At 36.4% G+C, this 12,918-nt stretch overlaps 1 protein-coding gene across 2 annotated transcripts in view; it reads right to left on the bottom strand.

Annotated features, from left to right (window-relative positions):
- BARD1 (BRCA1 associated RING domain 1) overlaps nucleotides 1-12,918 on the bottom strand; it is a 71,189-nt gene that overhangs the window by 43,224 nt on the left and 15,047 nt on the right. For both annotated transcript variants that reach the window (XM_064587012.1, XM_045868063.2), the window contains exon 3: nucleotides 10,937-11,085. In XM_064587012.1, coding sequence (XP_064443082.1) covers nucleotides 10,937-11,085 — 149 coding nt within the window. The remainder of the gene's footprint in view (nucleotides 1-10,936; nucleotides 11,086-12,918) is intronic.

The raw sequence follows: 12,918 nt of genomic DNA on the forward strand, positions 1-12,918 counted from the left end.
AAGTTATGAAAATTATGAAACACTGTTCATGAATAGGAAGACTCAAAATTGCTAAGATGTCAATTCTCCCCAATAGATCTACAGACTATATATAATCCAATGAAAATTCCAGGCTTTTTTTGTAAAAATAGACAAGCTGATTCTAAAATTTACATGAGAAAGCAAAGGAACTATAATATGGAAAGTAAAAGACCTAGAATAGCCAAATCAACACTTAAGAAGAACAAAACTGGAGAACTCAGAGACTTGTGAGTTCAATTGACTTCAGACAAAATCAATCTAGGGGTTTAAGGACAATAGTCACAACTCTTTAGGTCCATCTAATATAACCTCAAGCTATGTAAACCAGAAATTAATGTGAATGAATGAACTACAACTACATACTCAAATATATTCTTCAGCAAAAGAAGCCAGATACAAAAGAAAACAGCTGAAACGAATCTGATGAGTTAAGTCAAAATAGTGATTATCCAGTAACTATGGGGAAAGGAGTTAGTGACTGAAAAGGGGCAACAAGAGCGGCTTCGAGAATACTGTCAATTCTTCTGGGTAAGTTCAGTTTGTGAAAATTCATCAAGCTATACAGTTATAACATGTATACTATAAAAATTATTTTAACATTTTATTAATAATCAGATATTAAAACTCGTACGAAGATTCAGTAGAATCTAAAAAAAGAATCACTGCTCCTAAGTAGACCAGGTGCTACATTTTGTGGGTGAGGATTCTTGTACAAACACCTCGCTGCGTTAGCTAAGGTCATCAAGGAAGGCCTCTCTGTGAAACTCACTTCTGAGCTGAGACCTCACGACAAATGACAAAAGGGAAGCAGCCACATAAGGATCTAGGAAAGTGGCTCCCAAGTAGAAGGAGAGCAAGTGCCAAGGTCTTAAGTTGGAAATGAGCTTAGCACATTCAATGGACAGAAAGCCACTGTGGCTGGAGCTTGGAGAAGGAGCAGAAAATTGAGTCCGACAGGTAAGCAGAAGCATTCTATGAAGAGCTCAGCCTCAAGTTTTACTGCTGGTATTCCTCATTCCATCAGCCTCTCAAGTGGGAGGGCTTGGGACTTCTTCATCTGCAATCACTCCTTTGGTAACCTTACATCTATCTATCTATACACGAACAACTTCAAACATGTACGTACAGCCCAGACCTCTTCCATGAACTCCGGACTAATATTCGACTGCCTACTAAACAGCTCTTACATGCAAGTCTACTCCTAGTAAGTATTTCACACTGAACATGACTAAAACTGAGCTCCTGATCCAAATCCTCCCAAACCTCCTACAGTCATCCCCATCTCAGTAAATGACACATCATCGATCCAGTAGCTCAGGAATCAAACTTGGCTCTCTTTCATATCCTCTATGCAAAATGCAAGTTCTATAGTTCTACCTACAAAATACATCCAAAATCTGACCACTTCTTACTGCCTCCATTCCTGCCAGCATGGTATAAGACACCATCATCTTGCACTAGATTATTATAACAACCTCCTAAATAATCTCTCAGATTATGTACTTGCTTCCTCCCCCATAAGTGTATTCTTAACACAGCAGTCAGTGATCCTTTTATAACTGGTCAAATCATGTCACTAAAACCCTCCTGACTTCTACTCTGACTCTGAATAAAAGCCAAAATGTTAGTAGCCATCTAACGGGTCAGAAACAACCTGATTTTCCATTACCTTCCTGATCTCCTCTCCTGTTCTCTCCTTATTCCATTCTAGCCACTGGACCTCCTTGCTGTTTCTCAAACCAATAAAATGTTTTATGTAAGTCAGATGGCATGACTACATCTATGTTTTACAAGATCAGTCCTGACTGGAGAGAAAACACATTGGAAGAAGGCAATGGGTAAGAGGCCAAAGTAGGAGTATAAGTAAATGATAACAGACTGGAGAGGTGGTAGAGGGGGGGAGGGGGAAGAACTCTTTGAAAAGTATTTAGGAGATAAAATTTACAGAATTTGGGGCGCCTGGGTGGCTCAGTTGGTTAAGCGACTGCCTTAGGCTCAGGTCATGATCCCGGGGTCCCGGGATCGAGTCCCACGTCAGGCTCCCTGCTCAGCAGGGAGTCTGCTTCTCCCTCTGACCCTCCTCCCTCTCATGCTCTATCTCTCATTCTCTCTCTCGCAAATAAATAAAATCTTAAAAAAAAAAAAAAATTTACAGAATTTGGTGATGCAGTGAATACAAGAAGGCAGCAATGACAAAGATGATTCACATATTTCTGGCTTACACCACTGAAGGCACCTAGACACACTGATGTGGGGGACACAAGCTGCCAGGGATGTTTCTGCAGGGTATGCCAAGAAGGCCCTGGCTGCTCTTCACCCAGACCACTTCTTAGGACTGTGTTCCCAGCGAGCCTCTCTGAGGGATGTGGCAATGTCTCCCTGTGGGAAAAAGAGCAGACCTATTTCTGCTTACTATAATTCCCCAAGGTTAGAGTTCATTTCCTGTATTGCAACCCACTGTGTGTGCAGGATTCCACAATGAGGCCTTTGCCAATTATGATCAAAGATGCAAAATTGCTATATAAAACATTAGCAAATCAAATCCAGGAATTTCAAAGGCAAGATGGTAAGATATTTGCAAATTGTAAATGTGTATACCCTTTCACAAAGCAATTTCACTTCTAGTCATCTTTCTTACCAAGTATAGAAAATACCCACGCATGTACTTGCAAACATAAATGTGTAAGAATGTTAACTGCAGCAGTATCTGGAATAGCATAAATTAGGGAAAAAAAGCAGTGTTCATCAATCAGCAATTGGTGAACTATGGAGCAGGTAGACTACAAAATCGTATGTGGTCACTATATACATCAGTGGACAACCCAGAGATCTTCAAGACACTTTTAAGTGTGGCACAATCCCATTTATGTTCTAAAAGTTCTACTGCATTTATGTCCAAATGGTTTCATAAATTCACAAAAGAAAAAATATAAAGTTAAACAATGAAAACAGTACCTCTGTAAAAGAAAGGGATTTTCTACTTTCAGCAGAGGGAAAAGGGTAGAGGAGGACTTTCACACTTTATACACTTTGATATAGTTTAATCAGTTGTAAAAAAGAATGCTTTTATTTCTTATGTAAATTAAACAGCAAACAAAACCTGTTTAAGGTTATAAACGTGGCTGCTGAAAAGAGGTGGCATTTGAACTCATACCTATTTTTACTAAATAAACATCAAAACTTTTCACTAAGTACACACTATAGGTGATACTATAATTTATAGTAAGAAAATAGATTTGGTTTTCATCTATGGTTCCCTGTACAGAGGTCCAAAAACCCTTGTAATGTCCTAGAGAATCCATAGGGGCATCTTTTGTTTTAAGTCTTTAGTCGTAGTTCCAGTGCCTAAAATAGTTCCAGAGGAAATGGGTGTCTTCTGTTATTCATCACAGCTTCTTTCAACCACACCGAAGCTTATGTTAATGAGGTGACTTCCGGAGTCTCTCTAGGGATGGGGGCTGGTTGCCAGGGGAACCAATCAAGATTAGAGTTACAACTTTCAGTCTCACCCTCAAGCTTCAAGAGGGGAGAAGATACACGTTGAATCAATCACCAGTGGCCAAGGATTTAATCAACTGTGTCTATGTAATGAAGCCTTTAAAAGAAAAAACCCAAAAGGAAGGGTCTGGAGAGCTTCCAAGTTGGTGAACACCTGGAGGTGCTGGGCGAGCGGCACACCCACAGAGGGTATATAAGCCTCACACCCTTTCCCTCATGCCTTGCCCTACGTGAATCTCTTCTATCTGGCTGCTCCTGAGTTATATCCATTTATAATGAACAGTAATCTAGTAAGTAAAACATTTTCTTGAGTTCCATGAGCCACTCTAGCAAATTAATCAAACCCAAGGAAGTCATGGGAACCTCCAATACATAGTCAGCACTAAAGTCTTGTGTGACTGAGCTCTTAACCTGTGGCTTTGACATTATCTGCAGGCAAGCAGTGTCAGAACTGAGTGAAAGAAACTGTAGGACACTCAGTGTCACAGAATGACTTAATGTGGGGAAAACCCACACATCCGGCATCAGAGTGAAAAAAAGGAAACACACAGGCAAAGTGAGTTTTTCTTCACACTATGTATGTATTATAATCTCTATATGCATTGCATTTTTTAGACCTACCAATCTTGCCCATTAATAGATTTTTAAGAAATAGTCCGTGAATGAGTTGTATAGTGATCTACTTTCTGATTCTGTCAGTGATCCCCCTTCAAGTTGTCTTATTTTGTTTTTGCCTTTAAGCCCATTCATTTTTCTTTAAAAAACATTGCCCTCAACATTCTTGCCTCCCACCCCACACAGACAGGTAAAACCAACCCAGATCAGCCCAGCACAGTTGTGAGCACAATCAACAGTGCTGAAAAAATACTGATGAATAAATTATTTGATATCTGCTCTTAAACCTTGACAAGTATTTATATGAGAGGTTAGACTTTAAGGGCTAGAAGAAAACTTGAGAGTCATACATCCAATTCTCTCACATAAAGATGAGAAATTAAAGGAGAGGGAGGACGGTCGCCCAATCCAGCACTTCTCTCCTCCACAAGAACTGGATTACCATGAGGCTGTTCCAGGTCAAAGAGCGAGCACAGGAAAGGCAGGTAAACTGGAAAACCACCACCACCACCACCACCTTTCAGGATTAACAACCTAACAATTTCCTACTGCCTGATACTCATTCTCCAAATTAACACAGACTTAATCTCCTTTGACCAACTAGAGCACTTGGAATATGTTTTATTCATCCTATTTAAAAAAAAAGAAGAAAAAGGAAGCTATCTGATTATGTATTTCTCCTGAGACATTACTCCTCATTCAAGATGAAGAGAACTCTTTATAAGCCTTCTCTTACATTACAGAATCTAAAGCAAAGTTTTAACAAAGTTCTAAAACTAAGTTACTTTAAGAAGAAAACCAATGGCATCTTACTCTAAGAACTGGTAACATCTGCTGTGTAGGAAATAAATGTGTCTGATGCTACTAAGGTGTTATATAAAATTGTCAAGTGTGCTTATTCCTGAAAAGTTTTAATATTTAACAGATAAAACATAATTTTAGTTTCATTTTTCTTATTTGTTTCTGGGAATACATTTCTTCTCAACATCCTCATGTCTTAAAATAACAGCAAGAGAAAAGGAAATTATGAAATATTATTTCTGAATTCCTTTCAGGTATTTTTTATTCACACAAAACACTATTATCAGTTTAAAATTATTAATACACCAGAGGATTAGTAACTACAATCTCTCAAAACTCTTAAGTTCAAAATTGATTCTTCTATTCCTCTTTCACCTCTTATTTCTTGAGTATAAAACTATCTTTATAAATAGATCTGCCAAGTAAAGATGGCACTTTAAACAGGTAAGAAAAAATGAAAACTAGTGGATTATAAAAAACAAATGATTTTGTATTTAACTCTGTAGAAATTTCATAGACCTTATACTCTGCCTAGCAAAGGAATTCAGTCAAACTCCCTTCTACTCCAGAGAAGCCATCTCTTCCTCCTGGGGCAAATGGAAGCATTACAACTGGCTAGACAGTGAGCCAGCAAACCCAGCTGGAAGCAGGAGTGTGTATCTGAGTAACGTCAGACTCTGGGGCACTCTTCTTATGTCCTGGCTGAACATCAGCTGACCCACAAAATGTTATCAGGTCAGGATCTTGGAAATAAAAACAATCAGAATAAGGTATCCATTCACACAGAGACTAAGTCTAATTTCTAACAAGGTCTTTTCTCTGCAGTGATCGGTAGACTTCCAAAAACAAGTCATTTGTCATATAATCTCGAATCTAGAGGAAAGGTCAACATGAAGTTGTTACCAGAATTGTTTTTTTAAGACTAAGGATTACAAAGACTGAAAGGTTAATCCTCTGGTAGTCTGTAAAACACTTGTATTTGATGTTCTAAAATTTATTTTAAAGCTAGATGATGACATTTTCAATTAAACACAAGTCAAATGCTGAAGTCCTTAATACTTAAAAAAATTTACAAAATGTCGAATTAGGCACTTAAGGGAAAATTAAAGTAGCAGCAACACAACTGACTAAAAAATCTAAATCTAAAATTTAAGACAACAATTTCATATTCGGGTGTACCTACCCCTTAACTTATAAAGAAGTGAATGAAAAGAGCATATGTTCATGTAATTTATATGTACACAATAATTTACTAATCATCCAGTAACAATGCATACGCTCAGGAAGATTTCATGTTGACCTTTTCTCTAGATTTGAGACTATATCAGAAATGACTTGCTTTTGAAATTGCGCTTCTTGTCGTAACTAAGCAAGGACCACAACAGCAAATGTGATTGTAAATCCTGGATTTTACAGTTATCTAAGTTAAGACTGTAAAAAGCAAAAGCACCACCCCTGCTGGAACACAAATCATATTATTAACAGCTACAACAATTTTTATGAGTGAATGCTTCGAAGCACAATAAATTGTCATATTCTTTTCATGAAGAAAAATACTGGTCCTTCCTCTACACAGTAAATTTCTTAATGATGACATTTTAAAAAATTCTATTCTCTGAATATAAATATTTCTGAGAAAACCACAAAATATCGAGAAACAGAGATGCACATGTTGCTAAGGAGCAGCTTAGCCAAGTTTTTTCTTAAAATTTAATAATAAACTATAGAAGGAGGCAATTAGAAAATGTGATTTAGCTATCATTAATCTACATCAAAGGATTATAATTATGTACATTGTGTGCCTTTCAAATTATTCTATTATAGGTTTCACAACAGAAGTTGAGAAATCTCTTTGACAAACTAGTGCCTTATTAAAAATCAAAGTACTTTGCTACCATCTGTGCAACATTAACGCCTTTATTGAAGAATGATTAGTTTGTAAGAAGTACTCAGTTCCATTTAAAAAAAAAAAAACAGCAACACAGCTATTCAAATGTTCATCTTCATCTATTATAAAAAAGTCATAACATATATGAAACACTATGTAATTCACTCCAGAAAGACAAGCCTCTCTCCGGAAACCAGAAAACAGAAAAGGAAACTGTGATCCAATGAAAGCACCATCAAAGTGCTTTTGTTTTTAACTGTCCCACCACCACCAACACATTCCTCAAAGAGCCTGACCAGCACCTGCCAAGTCAGATTTAATAGGATGGGAAGCAATATAAAATACAAACTTTTAAATTTGACTCTATTAGTAGAAAGCAGATTATGTTATAAAGAATAAGGTAAAATTATCCGTAAATGGTTGTCAGAAAAATTTGCGACAGACAATCTTTTCTCTTTAAAGTACACTGAACCGAGGAAAATCTGTTCGAGTATTTGGAAGCTCATTTTAAAAAGTATTTCTATAAATCAGGCTTCTTTATCTCCAGTATACCATGTACCATGTTCATGATTTGACAAGCTCTTCCTAATTACCCACCTTAATTATGGTAATTATATATTTTATAGTAAATGCAAGTAACAAGGTTCATTTGAAAGATAAATTGTGAACTACAGGGTTTAAAAAAATAGAGATGTAGGAGATAGCCAACCATCCTGCTTAAATCATCATCCTCAACACCCATTTAACAGAACCATATGATTTTCAAGCTAGACCTTAGGGATAACTTAATTGAATACCCTTATTTTATGAGACCCATTTCCAATTTCCTCATTATAAAGAGGACAAACCATTATTTGTCCCCAACTGTTTGTTCCCTGTACCTATTCACCGAGTACACCTTATACCACTTTAGTTTTAGGAGTACTTGCTATATAAATCAACATGAATTACTACATAAAATGTTGAATACACTATAAAGAAACAAAGAACAATACTCTCCAACTCAAATGCCCTTTGAGGCTAGTTTGTTTTGGGGCCCTCAGGAGGAAAAGTTGATGACAATGCAACTGATAAGCAGAAAAGGCTCTGCACCATGTAATTTACAGATCTGGACAGATATTTTTATTTCAATATGCTTATTCTCTAGATTTACCATCTTCTATAAAAGGAGCAAAGGAGGATGTTACCATTATAAAATGAATTGTTGAAACCAAAACCTAAGAATTTGTTTTAAAATTGCTTTAATTAAGCTTAGTCTTTGGGATATGAATTAAGCCTTAGCACTTCCAATCTGTCTCCAATTCAAAAAATATAATGAACACCTACACTCCTCATGAAAGCTTTGAGCTAAATGATAAAACAGTAAACAAGAAACTTACAGTGTGACCTCCCTGCATAACCTAAGTCCTAGATTTCCTCACCCACAGAATAAGGGACTCAAGATGACCTTCCTGCTCCTAAAATTCTGATTATATGTTATCCAAACTGAAATTTCAATTCTTTTTAAAGTAAGTAAGGTTGAAGCCAGCACTACTAAAGTTTGGTAAGGCCAAAGTAGTTATTACTCACTATAATAAGGAAGATGAACACAAAATGGCTTTCGAAAAATAAATCACCATAATCCCCTCCCCAAACTCCACATCTATTTTTAGATGAGAAAGATGGCATTCTAAAAGGCCTCAGGCCCCATACAAAAACTTGTTCTAAATTCAATGATTTTCCACAATATCTTTAGTAATGATGAAATGTGGAGGCATTTCAGAGTCCACAAAATATGAAAACCATACTAAAGACTCAAATATCACCAACCACAGTAAAATTTCTAGAGAAGTTCCCTGCTTATTCTTCTCTTCTCTTCTCTCAAGTACCATACCAGTACCCCATTATGCCATAATTCACTACCCATCAAGAGTTACCCTATTCCCTTTTTATCAGCATTAAAAATGTCACTTAAAAAAAATATCCATTACTTGTCATGGGCTAAACTGTGTTCCTCACAAACTCATAAATCCAAGTCCTACTCCCAGCACCTCCGGATGTGACCTTATTTTTGGAAACAGGGTCATTACTGATATAATTGGTAAAAATGAGTAGAGTGGGACTCAATAATGCAATATGACTGGCATCCTTACAAAAAGAGGAAATTTGCCACAAATACGCATACAGGCAGAACACCAAGTGGACACAAAGACAAACCAAGCAGAGAGGCCCTTCCCTCACAGACATCTTTCCCTCACAGACCTTGAAAGCACCAACTGAACCAACACCTCAATGTAAAACTCCTAGACTCCAGAACTGTAAGATAATAAATTTTTATTTTTTAAGCCACCCAGTTTGTTACCACAGCCTGAGCAAGCTAATATATTACTATACAGCAACTGAAGAATCAAATCAAAACATCCTGACAGAACTCTCAGAGTAGCACCCCAAATGTCAATGCATGGCCACCATTCCTAATAGACCACACGTCTTTAAGAATCTGAGGAAAGCCACTTTCATGCACACATGAACATTTTTCATATTGTACACTTAAATCAAGAGTTTAGGGGCACCTGGCTGGCTCAGTTGGTGGAGCATGTGACTCTTGATCTCGGGGTTGCAAGTCTGAGCCCTACATTGGGTGTGCAAACTACTTAAAAATAAAAAATCTTAAAAAAAAGAGAGAGAGAGTTTAATCCTCCCCCTCCACCCCCAACATGGCCAAAGATGCATGGACTCTATTTAATCAATGGTATCTGTATGTGGAGGAGCAGATCATATACCAATCTTTTTCATTAGAAAATAAACACTACCAGCCCTACCTTTGAGTAAGAAAGAAAAAAGATGAACTAATAATGAAACTTTTCCTCATTGTGTTCTTAAAAAGATTTACAACACACATTATTTTTTCAAAAAGGTAAGTACTTTTTGAACTGTGTGTGTATAATTACATCTGAAAATAAGTAAAACTTTATCACTATAGCACATTTTATCCTAAAGAATAGACTCTAATACAATGATCAGATGAAAAAAAACTTTTCATAGGTAGACTGTAATTTAAATTCTTCTTAAAAATATGGACATGGTCAGGGGCGCCTGGGTGGCTCAGTTGGTTAAGCGACTGCCTTCGGCTCAGGTCATGATCCTGGAGTCCCTGGATCGAGTCCCGCATCGGGCTCCCTGCTCCGCAGGGAGCCTGCTTCTCCCTCTGCCTCTCTCTCTCTCTCTCTGTCTCTCATGAATAAATAAATAAAATCTTTAAAAAAAAAAAAAAGGACATGGTCAATAAGACTCAAAGTATTTGCCTTGTTTCTTTATTTTGTCTAATCAATTTCACCTTTAGTAACTGGCAATAACACATCATGTCAGAAATCTAAGATCAAAAGATTTAAAAACAAAAATTCAACCATTTTATATAAACATTATCAATCATTCACAGCATCCTGCCAGTCAAGAAAAGGTTATCCTATAAACATAAGCAAAATGACATGATCTGGTCAATAAAAAGATAATTCTAGTATCTAATTATGAAGATTCAAAACCCTTTACTTTCTTTCCCCAGCTAATTAGTTCTCAGCAGAAAGCACAATGGGAAGATATACAGTTAATACACAGAGTCTAAGAACAATCTGAAAAACATTAACCCCCATTTAAATAGAAAAGAAAATGAATATTAGATTTTTGTTCTTTCAAAATGTGCTCATCTAATTAATTCAGTCCGGAAAAGTGATGCACAGAAGGTTATATTCTATCTTGTAAAAGTGTATTTAAGTGAATTTAAGGGCAAAATCTCTTTTCTATATATATTATACAGAAATTAATGTAACTGTAAAAAGCAGGCAGTGTAGGTGGTGAAAAGTGTCTAGACTGACACTCAGAAGAAATGGGCTCTATTTCTCCTGCTTCTGGTACTAACTACACATGTGAAATTAGGCAAGGTCATTTAACCTCTCTGGACCTTGGCTTCCTTAAGTTATCTCTAAGTTATCTGTCACTTCTCAAAATAATTGCAAACACTGTATATCTTAAAATCTAAAATAGGTCATCAGAATTCCTGATAGATGTTTACATATTTTATGTGATCAATATGAATTCATCAGCTACTTAATGAAGAGAGTCAGTGATATTTCTCACCTGAAAGCTTATCATCATGTAGCAAATTCCGAAGCTTACTACAAAGCTGGATCATGCTGTCCAATTGTCTATTTATCTTCACATCTTGTATCCAGGCTGGGGTATAACACACTGGACATCCGGTTCCAATGCAGTCACTTACGCAATTACTTAAAAAAAGATTAAAAGAAAAAAATACATATATCTATCAATGCATTCAGCAGAATCTTAATTCGGAAATATAAACAGAGTTTGAACAGAAGTAAATGAAGCAAAGTTTCACAAGCAATGAGCAAACATAAAATATTTGTTAAAATAATGTTTCTGAAAGAGTATAATACACACACATACAAAATCTAAATCTGAGGTTGCTTAGGTAATTTGAGATGAAGAGATTTGACTTATAGTCTGCATAATTTTTCAAGCAAATAAATCCATAGCTTCTAAAGGGTAAGAGTACAGAGAGGGACATAAATAAACATATTTAGTACCAAATGCATAACAGCCATGCATCTCAAGCTTTTGTATCCTAAATCTTAACACTGTGCTTCATGGAAAATTACTGCGAAGAGACCGGGAAAGGTATTTTTTGTTTTGTTGCCGACAAGTGTCTAAAGGCTTTAATGTAGTTTCTGAGAAAAGACACTTGGTTCTTTCAGACACTTTTATAACCTGTAGACTCAATTAAATTACCTCAGGTTATCTGTCTAGAAGTTAAAGTTTCATAGTTGGGGGGAAGGGGTTCTTAACTTTAGAGGTTACAAATCCTTTGCAAATCTGATGAAGATATACATAAACTCTGGTAAAAAAAAAAGGGGGGGGTTCATAATCCCCCCCTCCAAAGCTTATCTGTGGATTCAGAAATAAGAAACCTAAACATCCACTCCTCCCTTAGCCTCACCAGAGGAACTCCAACAAGACTGGTAACCTAACAGTGATGAAAGCCAGATCTCCCCCAAACACCACATTCCTTTCCATGGGACCTACTATTTGTAGGCACAGAGGATTCTTAAAATATGAGCTTCTTCCAGAAAAAGCCTGTAGCATTTCTACTCTTTGCATCTTAGATTCTGGCATGATTCTGATGCAAAGTAACTCAATAAATGTTATAAAATGAATCTGTAAACCATAGTAGAGCTAGGAGAGATTATACTCAATAAATGTCAAATTTCTTTCTTCCTTTCTTTTTTTTTTTTTGAGAGAGTGTGTGCGGGCAGGGTAGGGGGCAGAGGTGGGCAGAGGGAGAGGGAGAGAGAGAATCTTAAGCAGACTCCGCGCTCAGCAAGGAGCCCAACACGGGCTCAATCTCACAACCCTGAGATCATGAAATGTCAAATTTCTGTAGCAAAGAAAGGAACTTCTTGGGAGTTTCTTTGCTTGTAGTTATGAACCCTTAACTTAAAACCCCAACATATAAAAAGGGGAAACTGATTCCACAAGGGACTTAAATCATCAATTATTGTGTAATACTTAAGTATTTGAGGAACATTAGTGACAACAGTCACAATCGACTCATCAAGAATCATTACCTTATTTTCAGATGAAGAAAATGAGACTCAGGTAAGACACTTAACCTAGCACCACACTGGTACCCAGATCAGTCTATTTTATACATTCTATAATGTTCATCTTTTAACTGTTCTCAAATTATTTTGTAAACATAAATCTAGAATTCTGGGGAAAGATGTCATTTCTCAATAGATCTGTGTAACTCAGTAAGTCAATATTTTCCAAATGACCAAAGCATGATGTCAGAAAATCATGCTGGGTAAAAGATCCATTCAAAGCACAGGATAAACCAGTGAAATTTAATGTAACAGAATACCAAAAATTCATTGTTATCCTTTTAGATTCCACACCATAATAAATCTAAAGAAACTAGCACTTGCCAAATAATGGTGTAGTATCAAAGAATATCCAAAATTACCTAAAAAGGCTACTTAAAAATCCTTCCTTTTTCCAATTATGCAGATGTATAATACAAGATTTTCCTCACATGCTGC

Source organism: Mirounga angustirostris, unplaced genomic scaffold (genome assembly GCF_029215605.1).
Source record: "Mirounga angustirostris isolate CCGP_5_RB_7025 unplaced genomic scaffold, mMirAng1.0.hap1 SCAF_3, whole genome shotgun sequence".
Lineage (NCBI taxonomy): Eukaryota > Metazoa > Chordata > Mammalia > Carnivora > Phocidae > Mirounga > Mirounga angustirostris.